Source organism: Musa acuminata, chromosome BXJ1-1 (genome assembly GCF_036884655.1).
Source record: "Musa acuminata AAA Group cultivar baxijiao chromosome BXJ1-1, Cavendish_Baxijiao_AAA, whole genome shotgun sequence".
NCBI lineage: Eukaryota > Viridiplantae > Streptophyta > Magnoliopsida > Zingiberales > Musaceae > Musa > Musa acuminata.
The window spans coordinates 37308169-37332249 of record NC_088327.1 but is presented as its reverse complement, the minus strand read 5'-3'; the positions used below and the strand labels follow the sequence as shown (position 1 = coordinate 37332249).

At 34.8% G+C, this 24081-nt stretch overlaps 1 protein-coding gene across 1 annotated transcript in view; it reads left to right on the top strand.

Annotated features, from left to right (window-relative positions):
* Positions 1-24081, top strand: part of LOC135678421 (uncharacterized) — a 39977-nt gene that overhangs the window by 11330 nt on the left and 4566 nt on the right. The window contains exons 3-8 of the mRNA XM_065191231.1: positions 1374-1485; positions 2998-3042; positions 3143-3210; positions 15797-15851; positions 15937-16016; positions 16109-16192. Of these exons, the coding sequence (XP_065047303.1) occupies positions 1374-1485; positions 2998-3042; positions 3143-3210; positions 15797-15851; positions 15937-16016; positions 16109-16192 (444 nt within the window). The remainder of the gene's footprint in view (positions 1-1373; positions 1486-2997; positions 3043-3142; positions 3211-15796; positions 15852-15936; positions 16017-16108; positions 16193-24081) is intronic.

Genomic DNA, 24081 nt, shown 5'->3' with positions numbered 1-24081 from the left:
TGCCGCTGCCTCCTGACACTCCCGCTGCCGCTGCCTCCTTACATTCCCGCTCCCGCTGCCGCTGCCGCTGCCGCTGCCTCCTTACACTCCCGCTCCTGCTGTCGCTTCTTCTTTTCTCAGTCAGCACCCCCTTACACTCTTCCTTCTCCTTCTGTATATTGTTAATATTATTAGGCTTATTTGAAATTATTAATTTTCAATACTGTTAATAGATTAATAATATATTATTTTGATTTTAATACTGTTAATTTTTATTTATTTAAAATTATTGTTAGGTTTTAAGTTAAATGACAAGTGTACAGAGCAACTCAATAGAGTCTCCAATTTTCATTTATGATTTTGTATCATAGATTTTCTTAATTTAATATCATATTTTTATTTAAAATTTTAAATAATTATATTTATTAATTATATTATATATTTTTATATTTTAGCGTCTCGCTTCGCTCGGGCGAGCGCCTAGCGCCTCGGGCGTTTTTGGACCTTAGCGTTCTTTGGCGCCTAGCGCTTTTTAAATCACTGCAGATAATATTAATATATACCTGTCGAATCTCAACCAATCGGTAATGGTCGAATTTTGACCATACTGAACAATATGTGAGGTGTATGAGCTGGTATATACTGCCCATTTCATACCATATTAGGTGGTATGTTGTCCATGCTTTCTAGTATTGATTACTAGTGGGATGCATGATTTACTGCAAATATCTGCACTTGGAAGAAATTATTATTTCCAAGGGAAGAATGTGAACCTTTTTATCTAGAATAAGGATGGTTAAGACATAGATTAGGTTGTGTGGAGATGGAATTTATATGGGCAAGCTTGAGTAGGATGATTTGAAATGTTCAAATGTAAGTAATAAATTTCCAAATATTTCTTTTTTGGTATTTATGAAGACAACGTGGTAGTTTAAAGTTTCAATAGAAAAGCCTTAGTGTTGAAAAGGATGTGAAAATATTCTTGATAGTGAGGTTTATACTCGAGAACTGAATAATGGATGGTAGCTTGGAGCATCTTGGTTCCTTAGTTTTCCTTGTAGAAACAACAAAGTTATGTTGCTTTAGTTAGAGTCGGTGGAAGTTATTGCTGTTTTGTTTTAGTCGGTAGGTTTTCTAGGGGCAAATGGTGATTTTCATTCATTTGATTTAGATAATTGAGTGTTGACAGTTATTGTCAATTATGTACGACACATTTCCATCTTGTATTTTTGGTTAGTTGGATTTTGCTGTCTTCCTACCTCTCTCAAGTTATTTTGGTGATGCATTTTCGTTTACTCCTAGATAAATCATTCTCTTCCATTATGTATATATTTGCTCTTAAAACAATTCCAAAATGTCATACATGTTGACTGTTAAATTTTGATTGCTTGCAGTGGGAATGGAGATGTCGGGCAAAACTTGTGGTTCGTGGAACACCAGAGAACCCCTTGATTGGATTGTATCAGGAAGGCACACATGACATTGTGGATATTCCAATGTGTAGAGGTTTTTAGTCTATCATGTTTGTTTGAATAAATAAATGTTCCTTGTGCAATATATATCATCTTAAATTGGAGACTCATGTATGAGTTCTATCACTACATGTAACAATATTATGTTCACTGATCCTTGCTAGATTCATCTGGTAGGTGAGGAGAGTTAATTGTACTCAACATGGATTGAAATTTTGGTCGTGTATCAATCCAGGTAGCCGGCGGGGCTGATACAGTACCACTAGAGGGCGGCATACCCACACTTGGTATAAGTCGATACTGCCTAGATCAAAGAAAAAGAGAGATGTAAAAAAGAAGAGTCTAGGAGGCAGAGGAGGGCAGAGACTGACCAACCAAGAAAAGAGAGAAAAAGAACAAGTAATAAAAAATAACTATGGTAGCTTTAAAAAATAACCAGTACTGAGTGGTAGGCTACAACCAACCTACTACCTGATACTGTTCCAATACCGTCTGTTACAGGGTTGGTATGACTCAGGACAGGGCCAATACTGCCGGGTACAGGGTGGTACAGCTTCTATATAGGGCAGTTCCTTTTTTATTTTTCAGCTTTTTTAAGTTTCTTTCGAAACTCGGTATGTACCAGTGAATTGAGTGTCACTACACAATATGGGATGGTATAGTACCGTTCCGAGCCCTAATTGGTATAGTATTGGTACATTAAATTGCAAGTCTTGCTTGGTATAACATGCAAGTCCTTACCTTGTTTAGGTCATTCATATATTTAGTCCATTGCTTGAGTGAAATCACTACTTCATCCATATCTACAATCCGATAGACAGTCAGTCTGCCAATATGATGGACATGGGATTAGTATAGGGAAATAGTAGTCAAACAACAATTTCAACTTTTGTGCTGTGAAAATTCCAGCCCCCTAAACAATGCCCTGTGGTTTTAGGCTTACAAGAATGTGTAATTGTTCCTATGAATTGTGTTTGAAACATCTGGCGATCATGTATTGTTTCTAAAACAAATGAAATTCTGATCAATTTCTTTACTCGTAGTTGTCATATACTATTTTGATTGAAATGTTATACTTATGACATCATGGTCACACATGATATGTATGGTCATGATATTTTAGCATATGTTATATATTGTCCGATCCATATATTCTATATTATTCAAAACCACAAATGCATGTTCATTGATCAAACAAACACTCGATATAGCTGGTATTATTTTACCTTCTAAAAGAGGATTGGTACACGTACAGCAATCTTTGGTCCCTAGGACACTTCAACTTCACAATGACATTAGATTTACAATGATCTGCTAATGTTGTTCTTTTAATGTTGTGATATTTTACTTGCATGGTGTAGATTTAAACTTCTACTAAAACATCCATGTGAAGAAACAACAGGATCATGTGTCTGATATCCTGATTATTCTGTAGATACAATATTCTAAATTTATAGTTTACTAGATACTTTTGCATACCATTTTATAGGCTTCAATACTTGCAGCTCCTCTGTCTCAATTTATATTGGTTTTTTGTTGTTCCCAGCACATCATCCAAATATTAATGCTGCAGTTGACCTCTTAAAACAAGGCAGGATACTTTTCTCTGTTCAAAGATTTGCTAGTTTTTGTTTTTTCTTTCTGGTTTTTGGACATCTTAAACTTCAGTGCCATTGCTATATCTTTAATAGGCATTTCTAAGTTGAAAGTGGAATTATATGATGAAGAGTTAGGTACCGGTGATCTGCGATATGTGCAGGTTAGTTTTACTTTCTGATTTCCATAACTTATGTCATTTGTCAAGATGTTTTAGACCTCTTTAATCTTGTTTAGCTTTAATATGTCTCTTTATATTTTCAGCTTCATTAGCTAAATTTTAAAGTAATGCTCTTTTTGTTGCTGAAATTTTCTTTGATGACACTTCGTGTACATCATAGATTCTAATCACCATAAGGGGGTTCCTGCAACTTTCATTCTAAAACTGCACATTGATTACTTGATTTTATATGACATAATATGCCAGTTGATGCATGTGGCTGAATGAAACCTTGTATAAATAAATAGATCTATGATTTTAGCAGAGAAAATCATTCTTGGGACACTTGGAAGTTGGAACAATTGATTTGGTGACACAACCATCAAATCCCAATCCTCCGCTGGTGAAGGAAATTTGTGTATAGACAATCTTGAGGATGTGATCACGGGGAACAATAGAATTGATCAAGAGCACCAGATACTCAGGTACGGGATTAGGATATAATTGATTCTATCATCCAAGGATTTTAATTTCGAATAATACCGCTCGTACTGGACGGTACGTACCGGTCCATCAATAAATCGGTATGGAAACCGTCCGCTATCGAGTGGTAGCGTTGATTGGGGCTATTTCCGCTCGCTGAAAGATTTATGAGTCTAGTTTTTGATAAATCATGTTTTGCATAAATCAGAGTTTTCAACAAAGAGTTATAAGCAAGAGAGTACTGAAATGTTAGAACCGATAGTCTTTGTTTTACAGATTTCATAGGATCAGTTGAAATAACAGTTTGGGTAGGTAATTAGACTCTAAATTTATCAATCTTGGTGTCAAAAGAAAGAGATATAAGTCTATTTTCGGATGAATTTGGTTTTTCCTAAATTAAGAATCTGTGCATAATGTTATGGCTAGAACAATGCAGAAAGGTCAAATACTGAAAAATTCTAGATTCACAGTTTTATTCCCAAACAACAGATATATCATGACGAAGCCAAAATCTTTCAAAATTTTTAGAATTAAGATGAAATTAGAGATCAAGATTTTTATAGGAAAGGGTTAGAACACTTGCCTTAGAAAAATTGGAGTCTCAAATATGTAGAATTGATGCAAAACCTCAAGCCAAAGCAAGGCTTCTTCTTCCTTTATTTCAATTCCTATTTCCTTCTCTTCTCAAACTTACGCTTATTGTAGCTCCTTTGTTAAGTTTTCCTTTAGTTTCTCCTTTAATTACTTAGGTTTGGCCAACACAAGGATTGCTAGGTGGCAAGCATGCATGAAGGAAGCCTATGTGTCATCCATAGAACAAACATAGGTGGAACCATCCTTAGGTTAGCTAGTGACACTTATTCTCCATTTTTTTTAAACTTAATATGAATCTTTCACAAATCATATACAATTGTTAAGATTTATATTTAGGTCCCTACATTACAAACAAGCCCTTACAAAATTTTAAAAAATGAGGGATGTTACACTCTCCCCTCCTTAAAAGAAAAATTTAGTCCTCTAAATTTGTCATACTTCCTTCGACCACTGATTTAGAAGCTTTGGAATCTTATTCAATGATAGCATATACTCTAGCATGGGCTGATGGTCTAGGAGGTAGTAGCTCTTTCTTGTTCTTAAGAGGGCAATCTTTTATTTTATGATCCAACTTCCCGCAAGCAAAACAGGCTCCAGTTACCAAAAAACATTGACTTGTTTCATGATTTAACTCCATCTTGCACATGATTGAGTTCTCTACGGTGACTTTTCTTTCTCAAATCTAGATGCCTTTACCCTTTTGTTTCTTATTTCAGATTCATCATCTCTTTTACTTTTGCTGATAAACTTGTCCTTATCTTTCTTACCCCTGATTTCTTAAATTTTCTCCAAGTCTCTTTCAATTATCAAAGCCCTTTTTATCACATCAGCATGCTTGGAGTTTTAAGGTTGATATTCGACTTCTTATTGCTAGCCTTAGGCCCCTTTCAAATTTCTTTGCTTTTCTAGTTTCATCATCGGTTATATGAGTGGCAAATCTGGAGAGTTCAGTAAATTTAGATTCATACTATACTATCGTCAAGTTTCCTTAGATAAGACTCAAGAACTCCAATTCTTTTTGCTCTCTAATACAATCTGGAATATATTTATCGTTGAACATTTCTATGAATACCTTCCATGTGATTGGCTCGTGTTTGACTTCAGAAATCCTTTTTTATCGTTCTCCATCAGTGCTCAGCCTCTCCTTCTAACATAAAGGCGGCAAGAGAAACCTTCTAATCATCAGAATAATTTAAGACATCAAATATCCTCTATCCGTATCATCCATCGTTCTGCTACCATTGGATTAGGCTCATCACTAAAACTAGGAGGAATAAGCACCTTAAATTATCCCATTCTTAGTCCATTCTAATTTGATATCCCCTATCAACACTTTCATCTCACTCAATTATTCAAAAGAAGATGAAGCAAGAGGACCGGATGTCCTCGACATCATGGATTCCTAAAAGACATCAAAGTAATTTTTCATCGTCCACTAAAGTTTACTAGACCTCAATATATTTTGCACATCAAACATATCAAATATCTTAGTGATCCTCAAATCATGCTCTGATAGTTAGATGCGTAATAAATTTTGAGGATCACTAAGATTTTTAATATGTTAGATGCGTAATAAAATTTGAGGTTTAGTGATTTTATTCATAGATTGATAAAAAAAAAATCTCTTTTGTTGTTTTTAGGAAGCAAGGATGACGAGATCCTCTGTTTCTCCTGTTGCATCTACTTCTGATCAATTGGGTGGTATTATGAGAACTCTGGAGACTATGACAAAGGTGATGCAACAAGTCTGACAAGGAAGAAATGATGGAACGGGGACATCAAATCATACTGGGTTGGGAATTGAATAGTTTAAGAAGCTCAGTCCTCCTAGTTTTAGTGGTGAGCCTGATCCAATGATAGCAGAACGATGGATGATGCAGATAGAGAAAATATTTGACATCTTAAATTGCCCTGATGATCAGAAGATTTCTTTCGCCGCCTTTATGTTGGAAGGAGAGGCTGAGCACTGGTGGAGAATGATTAAAAAGATTTCTGACGTCAAACATAAGCCAATCACATGGAAGGTATCCGTAGAAAAGTTCAACGATAAATATTTCCCAGATTGCATTAGAGAGCAAAAAGAATTGGAGTTCTTGAGTCTTATCTAAGGAAACTTGACGATAGTATAGTATGAATCTAAATTCACTGAACTCTCCAGATTTGCCACTCATATAACCGATGATGAAACTAGAAAAGCAAAGAAATTTGAAAGGGGCCTAAGGCTAGCAATAAGAAGTCGAATATCAGCCTTAAAACTCCAAGCATACTGATGTGATAAAAAGGGCTTTGATAATTGAAAGAGACTTGGAAAAAATTTAAGAAATCAGGGGTAAGAAAGATAAGGACAAGTTTATCAGCAAAAGTAAAAGAGATGATGAATATGAAATAAGAAACAAAAGGGTAAAGGAATCTAGATTTGAGAAAGAAAAGTCACCGTAGAGAACTCAATCATGTGCAAGATGCGAGTTAAATCATGAAACAAGTCAATGTTTTTGGGTAACTGGAGCCTGTTTTGCTTGCGGGAAGTTGGATCATAAAATAAAAGATTGCCCTCTTAAGAATAAGAAAGAGCTACTGCCTCCTAGACCATCAGCCCATGCTAGAGTATATGCTATCATTGAATAAGATTCCAAAGCTTCTAAATCAGTGGTCGAAGGAGGTATGACAAATTTAGAGGACTAAATTTTTCTTTTAAGGAGGGGAGAGTGTAACATCCCTCATTTTTTAAAATTTTGTAAGGCCTTGTTTGTAATGTAGGGACCTAAATATAAATCTTAACAATTGGATATGATTTGTGAAAGATTCATATTAAGTTTTAAAAAAATGGAGAACAAGTGTCACTAGCTAACCTAAGGATGGTTCCACCTATGTTTGTTCTATGGATGACACATAGGCTTCCTTCATGCATGCTTGCCACCTAGCAATCCTTGTGTTAGCCAAACCTAAGTAATTAAAAGAGAAACTAAAGAAAAACTTAACAAAGGAGCGGCAACCAGCATAAGTTTAAGAAGAGAAGGGAAGAGGAATTGAAGTAGAGGAAGAAGAAACCTTACTTTGGCTTGAGGTTTTGCATTAATTCCATACATTTGAGACTCAAATTTTTCTAAGGCAAGTGTTCTAACCACTTTCTATAGAAATCTTGATTTCTAATTTCATCTTAATTCTAAAAATTTTAGAAGATTTTAGCTTTGTACATGATATTTCTGTCGTTTGGGAATAAAACTGTGAATCTAGAATTTTTCAGTATTTGACCTTTCTGCATTGTTCTAGTCATAACATTCTGCACAGATTCTTGATTTAGGAAAAACCAAATTCATCCGAAAATAGATTCATATCTCTTTCTTTTGATACCAAGATTGATAAATTTGGAGTCCAATTATCTACCCAAACTGTTATTTCAAACCCTATAAAATCTGTAAAACAGAGATTGTCGGTTCTGACCTTTCAGTACTTTCTTGCTTATAATTCTCTGTTGAAAACTCTAATTTATGCAAAACATGATTTATCAGAAACTAGACTCATAAATCTTTTTGTGTATATATGATTTGAATGATTTGGAGCATAAATGCCTATTGAAGCATTTGTTCTAATCAAATCTATGAATTCTGCAAAACATGGATAATGTTCTATGACTTTTGGTTATTAAACTATTGACAACTCCGTGTTGGAAACTCCAATTCATATAAATCTTGATTTATCTAAAACTTGATTGATACATCTTTCGAATGACACTTATCTTGTACAAATTGGTGCATAAATAGTTATTCAAATATTTCATGAAATGTTCCTATCAAATTCTGCCAAAATCAAGCTTTCGTCGATTTCGTCTATTTTTGTTTCGTCTCTTTGGAAATTGATTTCAGCTAAAATCCTTACTTCAGTTGAGCTTTACATTATTGCTTCGAATTCCTATATAATTTTGTCCTACAAGTATTTGTATACCTGAATCTATTATGTAAATTTTATGTTTGTATCGCAATGTTTCGTATAGGCACATGCATTCCGTTGTTCCGTATGTGTTTCCGATATGTGCCAATTTTATTGTTCACAATGTCCTTTTGTACTATGGTATTTTTGGGATTATTTGGACCTTTGCCAGAAATGGTAAAGGGTGTATGTATAGAGCCCGCGATGCTCTATCGGCCCCCTCTGGCGTCATCCAGATGTGGATGGATGATGCTCCCAAACATGAGAGATTATATTTAGGATCCCACTTCACCTTCTATCTGTTTGATATGATATCTAAACTTCGGTTATATGCTTCTATGTGTGCTTTGGATGTTTGGAATGAATGCAACGTCAAATACGACGTTTGAGCTTCTGTTTCGTATTTATTCTTTGATATGTTCCGAAATGCTTCTTATGCCTCCGAAATGTTCATATGTCATCGATACGCTTTGAAATATTTCATATGTCATTGTTATACTTTGAAACATTTCATACGCCATTGATATGCTCCGAAACATTTCATACGCCATTGTTATGCTCTGAAATATTTCATATGTCATTGATATGTTTTGAAACGTTTCATATGTCATTGATATCCGAAATGCTCCTTATGTCATTGATATACTCCAATTAGTCTTTACTCCCTTGTTATAAACAAAACATGCTTCGAATGAAATGACATTGTATTTCTACATTCGTTGAGTGGCTATCTATGAACTCTTGTATCCCTGTCTTGTATTTGGTACCTTATTTGTTTGAAACTATCCTCTTTCGTTATGGATATGTTAGTCGTTTGCTGAGCTTTATATGCTCACTCCGTGGCTATATAAATTTGTCAATGTAACTTGTTGCTTGCTAAAATGTTTAAATTGGGCCGAGGTTGTGGAAAGCTAGAAGATTTTGGAGCAAACCTTTAGTGGATGATATGTTTTTTGTTATATAAGTACACTTAGTGTCTAATGGAATGTCAATGGTAAATATGAACTTATGAGTTTTATAAAAGTTGAAAGAACCTCTCATGTTTAGGATTTTGGAATGTTAAATTAATTTGTGTAATGATAAGAACATGTGGTAAATATTGGTTTTTGTGATTGTATATAATAGAACACTTGTGATATTATCCTAAATCGATCGTCACCGCTCGTTACCGAATGGTACTAGCAGGGGGAGAAGAAAAGAGAAAACATGAAGATTCGACGTCGCTCTCCCTCGACGATCCTGATCCGTCGCCGCCCTCTCTCGCTGGATGCCACAGATGATGTCGCCTCCTCGTTTGAGGCAACGAGGCCTCGACGTCGTCGGCGACTTCTCGTCCACGCTGGGAGAGAAGAGTCATAGCGACGTCACGAGGAGAAGCGGTTTCTTCTCACCACGCAGGCAGAAGAAACGAGGCTTTTTTTTTTTTTACTTTTTTGCGCGGGGAGAAGGAACCCTCAGTTTCTTCTCCCCACATGGGCAGAAACAAAGCGACGTTGCCTTTCTTTTTCTTTTTCTTTTGGGCAGGGAAACTGGGCGACGTCGCCTTTCTCTTTGTTTTTTTTTTCACGCGGAGAGGAGGAAACGGTTTCTTCTCCCCATGTGGGCAGAAATCGAGCCTTTCTTTTTTTTTTTTTCGCGTGGGGAGAAGGAAACCTCCTCCTCACACGGGCAGCGCGTGGGGAGTATCGAGGCAACATAGTATTTTTAATATATATATACATACATACATACATACATACATACATACATACATACATACATACATACATACATATATATATATATATATATATATATATATATATATATATATATATATATATATATATATATATATATATATACCAAGCGGTATACCGAAACGTATCACTCGGTATACTTATACCGTATCGTACCGAGCTGATTTCGAAACTCCGGTACTGTACGAAATTAAGAACCTTGCTACCATCATCCTTGGCTTTTCTTTTCACTTCAAATTTGAAGTTCTCTTTACATAACTAGGATCTGTGGGTCAATTAGATCTCTACAATATTGTTATTCATCTTCAATTTTTGATATGGAAGAAATAAGTGATCAAATATACTTTTTCTTAGTAGTTATTTGGCTGCCCACTTTTACCCCATTAGAAGAGTTTCAAAGTGAACACAAGTTCTATGGAGTACAAATTGCTTGTTGAAGTATCAGGGTAATATTTAGGCAGTCATTTAATTTTTTAATTCCTTATTCTTTTCTTGTTTCTTTGAAATAGTTGTTAAGCTTCAGTCTTTGTGATGCCAATGATGCTCCTATCATGATAAAATCCATTTCTCTGAGGAAAATTGACTACCCAAGAGTTAACACTAACAAAAGAACTACCAACTCAACTAGCTCTTTTTCATAATAAAAATTCTCATGAGGTACTCTTGAAGATATACATCCACTATAGTACCTAACTATGACTCTGTATTAGTCTATGAATTTTCCATTTATTACATAAAGAATGCTAAATGTAATTAATTACTTGTGTGCTGTTGTATTGCTATAGTACCACTACAATACCAGCACTACAATATAGCTGTAATATCACCCCTCTCTTCTTTCCTTTTCAGTTTAGAACTTGCTATATTACCTGAATGTTCTATGATTTCCATCTTGATAGAGGGTTGCTGGTCATCAAATCCCAGTTTCCATCTAAAACCTTAACCAAAATAAGCCAGCTGCTGCCCTTATTCATCTAGTGCTGATCAAACACATCCTAGCACTCATAGGTTCCATTTTTTGAAGACATGGTGATTGAATAGTTCTGGAGTTCAGATTGATTCTATTCTGCATCAGAACAATTCTCCACTCAAATTTACTTTGTCACCAAGGTCAACTGTCTTGCATGATCACTGTGTTGTCGATGTTTCATCTTCACATGCTGGTGAAGAATGCAGATATAGGTGATTCAGATGAATTTTGTTACAAGGAGCTCCATAATTGTTTTACGTGGACAATTGCACATTTTAAGATCTGGTGAAGAAATTGATCAAACCTTATAAAATGGATCCATAGATCTTGTTGCACATTTTCTTTTTGTTGCTGTTGATTGTCAAATGTCCTAACTAAAGCATTATGTTAAAACTTCAGGTGCCAATACCTCACTCCTTGCTGGATCCAATGAAGATGTTTTATTAATTGATTAATCGCTAGGAATAGGTGTGGAAAATCCCATAATTAAGGGATTATATAATCCCATACTTAAGGGAATCTATCGCTTATTTTGGGCGACTTAATCAGCATTAAATCAGCCCATATTATAGAAAATAGATTAGAATGAAATATTGTACAAAATCAATTTCCTTAGTTGTATAGTTTGTAATCGGCTTATATGTCTTCCTTTGTATACAGAAAGGAGTATGAATGAGAAAAACTATATTCCCTTGTGTTTATAGTATTAGAGCTCGGTTCCTATAGAAATAATTTTTCTTCTTTCATTCAACCTTAATTGCTGAAAAATTTTCCTCTATTCTGCCACTCTTCGGATCAGCCCCTAACTATTTCTTTTTCGTTGTTTACTTGTGGGGAACCTGTGCTACTATGTCCAGAGGAGAGACGATAAAACCAATACTTCCATCTCCAACAAACAACTTAGCTGACAATCCATCCTTGCTGATTACAACATATTAACTCAACAAACAAAACTTTCTTCATTGATCTCAGTCCGTAAAGTTGTATATTCGAGGGAGAAAAAAGATCGGCAATATGATCAAATTAACAACAACACTTGTAGAGGATGATCCATTTTAATCGTGGGATTTTAAAATTTCCATGATCATATCATGGTTGATAAACTCTATGGAACTAGAAATTGGCCAAACATATATGTTTTTATCAATAGCAAAGGAGCTATGAGATGTTATGGTCAAGACATATTCAGATATGGAGAATTCCAAGGCTTTTAATCTTGTATCGTACCGGCATATCGAGCCTTACTCGGTATGGTACATACCAGCGTATTGAGCGGTACACCTAAAATAGGCATAAAACCCTTCGAGAAAACCTGAAAAATAGGAAAAAAAGTTAGGATAGTGTTTTTAAGTTAGAAATAAATATACATTTAATATAGTTTTAGCAAAACTAATGTAAATTAGGTAAGAATAGTGTCACATATCTTTTTCGGGCTTTGAGGAGTAGCCTTGTGTAAGGTTCGTACTTTCGATTCGTTCTGGATAGTCCTTCCATTAATATTGAATTATCTACGAAAAAATTATTTTAATTGTTAGATTATTTTATATACAATTGAAACTTTAAGATTCAAATGAATTAAGTAATCACATGTGCAGATATACTTGATTCTACCACCAAAACGAACGACGAGCCTCCATAGGTGGTGTATCGAGGTCCTCGATCCTATGTATCTGCATATCAATATGATATGTTTGTCGTATCCAATCTTGAAATTGATCCTATGGCATAGTGTATTGATACATCGTATGTCATTGGTGCATCAATGTGGTGATGGTAGTAGGTTGATCGTCGTGAATCAAATGAATCTGAGGTGGCTCCTAAGGCATGTATTGGTGAATATCAGAACTTTTACTTTCGCTACTGATCTATTGTTTCGTATCATATTATTGCTCGGAGAAGTATGACCAACTATCATCGTACTACTGTTCGCCGTAAGATTCTCCATAATACGATGATCGTGAATATGATGAGCTTCGTTCTATGTCTACGTCATGTATGTTAATCCTCCCAAATTAGCCTCCTAAATTTGATCCAATCCACAAATCGTTGCTTTATTGAGTTTAGGAGAATGAAAATGTGAGAATAAGAGAACGATTGTGAGTAAAAATGAGTTTGAAAGCGTTTAAGAGAGTGTCAATGAAATGGATTGAAAGAGGGGGGGAGGAAAGAGTTTAAAAACCCTTTAGGATGCCTCGAACAGTCAAATTGGCCGTTTGCAAACTGTTATAATTCGATATGGTCGGTTTCGACTGTTACCGCTTGGTACAGGTTAGTAACGGTCGAAATCGACCCGCACAGTACAGGTTGGTAACGGTCGAAATTTTGATCGTTACCATCCGGTACAGCCCTGTATCCCCCAATGTGGGGCCAAAAATCTGATACCGCACGGTAACATGCGGTCCGCGTGCCGATAGGCTGGCGAATCGATATGTACCACTCGTACCGGGCGATACAGTACGAGATTAAAAACCTTGGAGAATTCAGCCCAAGTATTTGAGATTACAAACATGATTAAAGAGCTTAAACAAAGTAATACTAGTGTTATAAAATACTTTAATACCTTGAAGAATACCTTGAAGACACTTTAGCAAGGGCTTGATATTTTTTATGATTTTGACTGATGATATGCTGTTGATATTGCTCGATACATAAAAATGCTTGAGAGAGATCGAGCCTTTCAATTTTTTATAGGTTAAACAAAGAACTAGATGAAGTTCGTGTACGGATATTAGGGAATGATCTTAATAGAGATGAATCCTGACACCCCCCAACTTCGCCCGTCAGGTAAGCAACACCTAAACGAAGGCCCGGAGCCACCAACTCCTTACGACAACCGACAGGAGGTCACATCACCTGCCCCGACTTCCCGAAGTGGGCTCGCAGGAACTACTCCTCATCGATCCCATAGCTGGGAAAATAAATCTGCACCGCATTAATGGTCGGTGGCATCGCCCGGCTTCACCAACCTTCCCTTCTGGACGAACGACGAGGGGATCGTGCCTTGCCTGACCCAAAGAAGCAAGAAAGCCCGATCGAAGGCGTCATCCTGATAGTCCCTAAACGCTGCCCTTGGGAGCATGCATCGACAAGTCGCCCACGTTAAATGTTTCCACCATGTTGCCCTCGGGAGGCGTCATGCTTGACGGAGGCCCATTTGCTCCACCCAGCGGTAGATAAGAAAAAGTCATGCCCCGGGCCAAGCTACGGTAGACAAGAAAAAAAGACTCTTTACTCTCTTAATTCATTACTGATACTGTTGTCTTCCTCCCTTTTTGCTTTCCTGACTTAAGCATCGGAGGGGTCAAGCTTGTTGTGCAAGGTCATCAACATAGATCGAAGGCACAACCAGAAAGCTACTCAGCAAAGGAGATCGCCCAACTCCCAAACCAAGCTTCACCACTCGAAGACTGAGCTGCTCCTAGCGCACTACCTCTTCCTATAGCTTCCTTGGTCCTGCCCGCAACGTCTGCTCTCTACGTCAACCAAGAATTGTCACTGGAAGGGACCTGCACTTTTGGCAGAGAACCAACCGGGCCGACTCACCAGTCGACAGTCTTTGTGTGTTAACATTTTGGCACTAGAAGGAGGGTCGAATGTTGTAGGAGCGTCTTTGTTAAATCTCGGATTTTGATGATGAAATCAATTGATGAGTTTATGAACTAATGAGTGTTTGAAAAAAGTGACGCAGGATAAACTTCGATCATGTAAAGGCAAATCGATTGAAGCAGGAGAATTAGACGTTGGGTCGGAATACATTATGTCAGAGATCGGGTATCGGGCCAAAAGGATCGGGCATTGCACCAAGAAGATCGAATATTGCGGGAGGTCAACATGCCGATGGATCGGGCAATACGCACCGAAGGATAGGACGACGCGCTGGAAGTTTGGAGTTTGGACAAAGTACCGGATGAACTAATGACATGTCGGAGAACGTAGGCTTCATGATTGTAATCATTGTGTCTTGATCGAAGTAGTTTAACTGTCTAATTGAGTTAGTTTTGGGTATAACCATGCCAACTTGATTATGAGCCCATTGGGCCTGAATTAGGATTAAATTGGGCCTATTGGAAGGCTAATTCAGTGACCTGAGGTTGGGCCAGGCGGTGGAACCGCTTGTGAGCTAGAAAGTATGGAATGTACTTTTCCAAAAAACTCGATGGTCGTACTACCAGAGTCAGCGGTGGTACCGCCAGAACACAGTCTCCCAGGCTGTGTCAGGCGGTGGTCTGCTTGGCCGGTGCTCAAACTATTAGGCGGTGGTACCGCTAGTACCCCGAAAACCCGGGGATTTGAATTTTTGGCTCTATTTCTGAAGCTATTTGGGGCCTATAAATACCCCTCTCATGCTTGCTTGACAAAGCATGAAAAGCTTGTGATTTTAAAGTGTTGTAAACTCTTGAAAAGTGTTGAGTCTCTTTCTCATTGAGTCTAGAAGTTATTCTAAGGGAGATGAGAGGTCTTTTGTAAAAGAAGGGTGTACGGGTTCTCTCCTAAACCTGTAAAAAGGAGAAAGAGTTATAACAAGGGTAGTTGATCTTCGCCCATTGAAAGAAGATCGGTAGTGAAAGCCGGTGGCCTCGAAAGAAGAGGAATCGGGAGTGGACGTAGGTCAATATGACTGAACCACTATAAATCTGGTTTGCATTTCTTCTTTTGCCTTGATTTACTACTGCATACTGATTTACTTACTAAGCAATCCTTACTCGCACTTTTTGTTAAATCACATTTTTGATACAGATTTATTGATCGAACATTCAGACCGAAATTTTTCGAAAGCACTAATTCACCCCCCCTCTTAGTGCCTTTACGATCTTAACAATTGGTATCAGAGCCAAGTTCTCTCAGTTGTTTATGCACCGTAATTCTGAAATTTCAGATGGCTGTAACAACATATAATACGTCTCTGCCAGTTTCAGACAGATATCAAAATGGTTAGTGAATCTTAGCAGCATGCTTTCTCTATGGTTTATTGTCAGAATATGAGATGAGATTCAAGTCTCGTTTCTTTTTTTACAGGAAAAGTACAGATTTCACTTGTTTGGAACTCAAGAAATGAACACTCGGAGAATCATGAAAAGTTGAATGCTTTGTCTAATGTAAGTTCTTTATTTAATTGCTTCTCGATTCCCAAAAGGTTTTCCTATATATATATTTCCTCTTTTAATATTTCTTGTATTATGCTTTGCAGTTTTTGTGGAGAAATGGTGGAGCAAGAAGTAGCAACTATTTAATTCACTCAATATGGGCTAACTTTCAGACATCAAACAGCAATGTATGTGAATGGTACACGTGTCTATTCTTAATGTTTTAATATTAGGTTATCTGTATTCTATTAACTGTTGCTATAGATGGCTCTCTGCTCATCTTTGAGTTTTTTCTGATTACTTGCTTGATATATATTATGTCAATATCCATTACATAGGAACTATTAAAAAGGGAACTTTCAGGTAGATAAATTATCTTCCTTTTCTTTGCTTAATAATGGAGATTGGATATGTTGGAGACAGAAAACAATGGTGTGGAAGAAGGATCTTCCTCTTCTCTTTTTCTCTTTCTCTTCCTCATCTTATGTTTTTCATTGTCGCCAAGAAGAAAAAGTCATTGAGACCTGACCCAAGGTTGAATGTTTCAAGCCCTGGAGGGCTAAAGTTTTACTTGTTAGGATCTGATATAGGTTCAAAGCCTTTGATCCAGGACTACCTTATTATAAAGCTTAGAATGCCATAGTCCGGGCAGCCTTTTATTTTAAAAGCCTTGGTAAAGTATGGTCAGTGTACTGCTTGTTGCTTCGGCTAGTATAATCCTGAAGGACTACAATAACCCAAGCAGCAGTTTGAAAGCTATTATCGGAACCACTAATCTTTAAGCTGAATCAATTGAATAACCAATCCATGGTAAAGCCTAGAACTAGATACAAATAGGGGATACTGATATTATAAGATACCTTAATATGTCACCTTTAGATTGAGGATTCGATATGACAACAAAGAGAATTTTAAATATATAATATTAAATATGACATTAGGTTGATTACCATGATAAATAATACCAACTAGCTAGAGTATTATCTCAACCAAGGGTCAACATGGATCTTTTTATACCAGTGAGCTTTGCATAAGGTAATATTTCTAGTTAAATAAAAAATTCAAGTCTTTTTTTAGTGTTTATAGTCATGGTTTGCCTTACTGGTCCGTGATGATATATTGATCGATCATCGGTATAGTACGTATCGAATTGTGTCAACATACTAATACATGGTATCGTGGGGCTTACCGACAAATCGGTATGTACTGCTCATATTGTTCCCATGTCGAACTGGTATGTACCGCTCATACCGGACGGTACGTTGCGATACGACAAACCTTGTTTCTAGTAAAGTCTTCTTATGGCTCCTTATGAGTCTTTGATTTTTTTTCATTTTTAGGTCTTTCAAATAGGTATTTTTACTGAACTTGTGTCATTTAAAGATTGAATGCTTAAAGATAAAAGGTGGTCATTTAGGAATTTACAAATCATTTTCAAGATTCTATGGAAATTTTTTTTTTTTTTTTTGAAAAAGCGAAAGATGAGTTATACTGTTTTTAAATTAGGTTATGAAGAAGTATAATCATGTTTAAAAATAATGTAACTCCAAAAAGATAGTTTTTCTTTAAAACTTCAGAAATATTCTTTGATAATATTAATAAGTTTTTGACCCAGTGTATTCCAGTGTATTGTTAGAAAAAATAGGAGGTGAATTATGTTGTTTAGAGACTGAGGTTACACTAGTTTAAAATAGAGATAAAAACAGTATAACCCCAATTTTTTTTTATAATATTCAAGTGTTATTGACGCAAAGTGGTTGTTAATTCATCTTAAATTGGGCAAAATAAAAAATACACAAATTCAATCTTTTAAGATTGAAATTAGTAAAATACTCATTTTAATGGCTGAATAATGAAAAAAAAGGCCATTTAGGTCTTTCTAAGTTATTTTCAAGTTTTCAAAAAATTTAGGTACATTTTGAAACGATTAGGAGTTAAGTTATACTAAATGGAGTTCAACATTTTTTTAATATTGATCCAAAAATAGTATAGCCACATTAAAAAATAATATAAGTCTTTAAAATTTTAGAAAATCCTATAATATTCGAGTGGTTTTTGCTTCAAAGTGGTTATAAATTCATCTTAAATTTCATGAAATTAAGAAATAATTTAACCTTTTAAGGACTGGAATGAATAAAAAATATAATTTTAAAGGCTCAAAAAATTGGAAAAAGGAAAGATCAATTAGTTCTTAGTAAGAAATTTCCTAGGTCTACTGAAAATTTAGGAATTTAAAAGAAGTGGGAGTTGAGTTACACTGTTTTGAAATGAGGTTAAACTGTTTTTGAATATAGACTGAAAAAACCAGTGAAGTCCCATTCGAAAATTGGTTAACTCAGTCTCAATATTTTTTTTTTAACTTTAAATTTTTTTTAATAATATTCAAGTGGTTTTGGATCCAAAGTGGTTGTAGATTCATCTTACATTAGGTAAATGACACCAATTCAATCTTTTAAGGGTTGAAATGAGTAAAAGAACAATTCAAAGATCTAAAAAAATAATAAAAAAGGTCATTTAGGGCTTTGAAAATTTTAAGATTTTTTTAGAAAACTGGAAGGTGAGTTTTATTGTTTTTTAGTGACATAAAAAACAAGTCTCCAAAAACAAAATTTTCTACAAAACTTTAGAAAACCCTCTTTAATAATATTCAAGTGATTTGGCCCAAAGTAGTTACAAACTTACAAGTCACCTGAAATTGGACAAAAATTGAAAAAAAAGGATAAATTCAATCTTTAAGAGTAGAAATTAGTAAAAATACACATTTTAATGATTAAAAAATAAAAAAATGATCATTTAACTCTTTCTAAAATTTGAACATTTTTGGGACAAGTGGTGGTTAGTTACATTGTTTTTGAGAAGTGACCCAAAAACAATATAAATTCTTTCAAAATAATGTAACTCAGGTTTCTAGAAATATTTTTTTCTTTAGCTTCAGAATTTTTTTTAATATTCATGTAGTTTTTGGTCCACGGTGGTTGAAAATTCACCTTAAATTGGACAAAATAAAAATTACAAGTTCAACCTTTTAAGGTCAAAATTTGTAAACAATACCCATTTTAAAGCCTTGAAAATGGAAACAAGTCATTTAGGCCTTTGTAAATCATTTCGATGTTTTTAAAAAGACCCTAAAAGTAATAGTATAAACTCATTCAAAAATAATAAAAAATAGTGTAACTTAGGCCTTTTACAAAACTAGACAAAATATTCAAGTGATTTTTGGCTCAAAGTAGTTATAGACTCATCTTAAATAGGATAAAATAAAGAAAAGGATAAATTCAACCTTTAAGGGCAGAAATTAACAAAAATACTCATTTTAATGGTTGCAAAATGGTCATTTAGGTTTTGCGAGTTATTTCTAAGTTTTCTGAAAATTTCAGAGTTTTTGGGATTATTTACATTGTTTCTGAATAGGGATTCAAAAGCTTCAAAAGGGTAATTTATGGTTTTTCTATGTTTTAGTTATCTTTTGACATAACTAGATCCATATTAGTATCTTATTATGAACAATTATGGTTGATTAGTGTATTTCCCTTAATGTTAGGCCCAAATAGGTCCATTATCATACTTTAGGCACAAAGTAGGCTAATTTTGCCTAATCATAACTAGTTAATGGTGAATAATTTTGGGTTATTATTTTTCTTTATTTTTTGCACAATTAGGGCCACTATCTTATTTTTAGGGCTAATTTGAAGACAATTAGGCTTAATAACAGCATGTTAAGGGTGATTAGTATGTCTGACCCAAATAGGTCCATTATCATACTTTCAGGTGCAAAGTAGGCTAATTTTGCCTAATCATAACTAGTTAATGGTGAATAATTTGGGGTTATTATTTTTCTTTATTTTATGTACAATTAGGGCCACTATCTTATTTTTAGGGCTAATTTGAAGATAATTAGGTATCTAATAACAGCATGTTAAGGGTGATTAGTATGTCTACGTCTTAAATCTATGCTCAATTAGGTCTGTTACGTTACTTTTTATGCCAATTTGAGGTAATTAGACTTAATCTCATCATGTTAAAGGCGAGTAGCGTGTCTCTTAAATCTAGGGTCAATTAGGTCCATTATCTTATTTTAAGGCCAATTTGGGGGTAATTAGGCCCAAAAACCTACAATTACTAATCATTTATGATTCATTTACACTTTATTCTTATTGAAATTGTATTAAATTGGAAAAAAAAAGGGGTTAGAAAGAGTTTTTTTTAATTTTCAGTCATTTTCTGATCAATTTTTTTAAAATTGGTATGTATTGGTGTACCGACATACGGTATGCTACTATCGATTGATGTGGATTGGTCTAGACTAGGACCGACATCGATGGTTGGCATGAGATAATGAACCTTGTGTAAATTCATCTTAAATTAGAAAAAAATAAAAAAGGTACAAATTCATGTTTTTAAGGGCTAAAATAAGTAAAAATATCCATTTTAAAAGTTTAAAAAATGAAAAATATGGTCATTTAGAATTTTTGTTGATATTTTGAAACTTTCAGAAAAAGTGGGAGGTGAATTACATCGGAATAGGGACTCAAAATGACCATATTTTTCATTAGTCTTTCAGAAAAAGTTGTGAAGAAAAATGACATTTAATCTTTTAAGTTTAAAATTAGTAAAAATACCTATTTCACATTCTTGAAGAGGAAAAAATATCAACAAAAACTTTGTAAGTCATTTCCAATGTGTTCTGAAAATTTAAAAACTTTTAGATTTTATTATTATTTATTTAAATGTGACAACAAAATTATTATTATATTATGCTTTTACTTTATATTTAATAATATTATTTTTATTTTATTTTTAAATTTGCTTGTTTTTATAATGTTTTATTTGTAATTTTAAGATCAATTTCCTATAATGTGGTTTCATAATAATATTTATAATTTAATAATATTATTTCATTTACTTTAATATTTTAAGATCAATTTACTTTATATTTAATAATATTATTACATTTTATTATACCTTAAATCACTCTTTAAAGTTTCATAATGTGGTTCTTTATCTTAATTCTCTATAATTAAAGATATTTTGAAGATCTAACTTCATCACTCATTCATCAACCATCTTTTTATTTTTTTTAAATTTATTAAATAAAATAGTCAATAAAATTATTTCTTGATCTCTTAGACTCCTTGAACCTTAATGGGATACTACCATCTCCCACACTCTTTTTTATTTTCATTACTCTTCAAGCTTCTTTTATCTTTTATTTGATGTCTTTGCTCTTTGCTCTTTCCCTAGCTTTAGCGAATTGAAAAATGTCGTTTTTCCAATTAAACTATCATGAAAGTTCTTGTTAGTTGGAAGGTACTTTAAGAATGCAGTAGCAAAAAATTATGATAGACAAATTGCAATAACCGATTCAATTTTACTAAACTTAATTAAAGTACCAAAAAATATTATGTCTAGTTGTATATGATTTTCATCTATAGTTAAAAGATTTACACTCAAAAGCTTTGCCAAGAAGTAATTCTTGAGTATCCTATAAGTATTAAATATATATATTTTTAAATTAGTCTTGGTATTGTACCTAATATGGATATTGTATGAAATTCGCAATATCTATATTTCATTTTTGCTATTTCGTCGGGTCTTCTTTGGATATATATGTACTACCATAAACAAAATTTTCTGAGTTTCTTCCTTCATCAAATCCCTAATGTTTCGAGTTACTTCCATTTTGGTATTCTCATCTCAATGATACTGCCTTTATTTAAACCACCAAACAATTTGATAAAATATAGCTTGCCTCACGACTGTCATATAATTTCAAAACAAAAAAAAAGAAGAAATCTAGCACTTTGTTATCATTTAAATATCTTGTTTTAATCTTATGAAAAATATCTTCATGGATCTTGAATAGTGGATCCAAGATATCTAAAATTTTAGCATCTAGAAACTTCTTATCCATTTGTTTTAATTATATTTACAGTTCTTGTTGATGAACTTTCACTTGATATATTAAATATTAGTCTTCTTAGCCAAAACCCCTAGTTCCTAATGCTTGTCTTTGTCAAGAACACTTGTTTCCTAAATTTTACTCTAGAACCATTTAGTTTATAATATTTGTCTTTATAGTTCAATCTTATAATTAATTCCAATTAGATTTTATCAATTAAAAGAAAACAATATTGGGCAATTGACCAAATAGCACCCTTACTATTTGTTTTTTTACTGAATGGCGCACCCACTATTTAGTTTTACCATGGTGCCCCTTTTTTAATAAATACCAATTTTATCCTAATTTCAAAAGTTTTTTGAACTAGTTTAGGCCACTAAACCGGTTTAGACCAATAAACCGGTTTGGGTTAGCCCTCCTTCCTATCCTCCTCTCCTGCACCACCTTCGTGCCCTCCCCCTTGGCTTCCTTCTCTCCTCCTTGTCCCACTCAGTCTCCCACGTTACCTCTGCTTCCTTCTCCTTCCACTCCCAATCCGCCACCCCCTCCTCCTCTCCAGTGGCTTCCCCCTCCTCCCTCTTCTCCTTGGCTTCCTCCTCCACCTAATCCATCTCCCACTCCACATCCACCTCCTCCCACTTTGTTGCCTCATCCCCCTCGCCATTGTCTTCCTCCTCCTCCTCCCCTTCCTCCTCCCACTCCACCTCGCCCTCCATCGCCTCCTCCTCTCCCCCACCTCCCCCTCCTCCTCCTCCTCTTTTTGCCTTTTAATCCCTCCCTCCCCTCCTCCTCTTCATACTTTACCGATAAAAGTCATGTTACACTCAAGTTACACTCGTTCATAGATCCTATTAAAAGTATATTAATTTTCATGTAAACTTACTCTAAATTCATCATAAATTTAAAAAACTAGTAGAATTTTTGTTAGAATCATATTCTAGTAGAATTCTCAAAGTTTTGATAATTAATTATCCTGAAATTATCTAAAAATACAAATTATTAATTTTAAAATGGGTTAGGTGATCGAGTTAAACTAGTTCAATTTTGAGTGTAACTTGGTCAACGTAGGAAATAGGAAATAGGAAATGTAGGATTTTGTGATTAGTTTTATAATGAATTTTAGATCATTTTATATAGAAATTAATTTTTTTTATATTTTCTGTAAATGAGTAAAACTCGAGTGTATTGGCTTTTCTAGATAATTTAGGATAATTTTATATAGAAATTTATAAAGGTAAATTATGAGGAGCAGGTAGAGGAGGAGGTGAGGGAGGGAGCAGTGGTGGAGTAGAAGAAGGCAAAGGAGGAGGAGGAGAGATGGAGGGGAGAGGAGGTGGGGCAGGAGGAGGAGGTGAAGGCAGAGGAGGAGGCCAAGGGGGAGGGGGAGGAGGCGGCAGAGTGGGAGCAAGAGGAGACAGTGGAGGTGGAGGGGGAGATCGAGGTCGAGTGGGAGGAGACGGAGGAGATGAGAAGGAAAGGGAGGAGGAGAAGGCAAAGGGGGAGGAGGAAGAGGAGGCGGAGGAAAAAAAAGGAGAAGGTGAAGGGGGAGGAGGGGGAGGCGAAGTGGAGGTGGAGGAGGTGGGGGTTAATTTGGGGGAAATCAAGGGGCTATCTAGGGCTCAATCAAACCAAATAGAGTGGCTTGGGTTTTGTTGAACTGACCTGGCAAAATTCCTCTAAAAAACAAGGGATTCAGCTCTAAAAAGTCGAGTCAAACGTAGTCAAAGGACAATCGCTGTCTTTTTATGATTTCATTGAAGGTATTTTGGTCAAAGTTCAGAAAATGGGCATGGGTGCCATCTGGTAAAAGCCCATTACTAGGGTCTTTTTTTAGTAAATTGCCCAAAAACATTTCAAGAAATTATTTTCTTGTCATCTTCATTTATGGATGATATCAAAAGTGTTTTATTATACTTGTTATGGATCCTCTTTTACGAGCTTTAAAACATTAACATATTATATGACATGATTATAGTGAAGTTTAATGTTCAAAAATTTAAGCCTGCATAATGATTGTCACTTGACTTGATAGTTCCCAAAATTAATACTATTTACTTTTTGAAAAAATTGTCATTAGGTTAAATGCGTTTTTGGTTCTTCATAAGCTTTCAATTTCACAAAATAAACAACCCATATGAAAGATTTGTCTTGGTTTTTTGTAAACAATGTATAATGGTT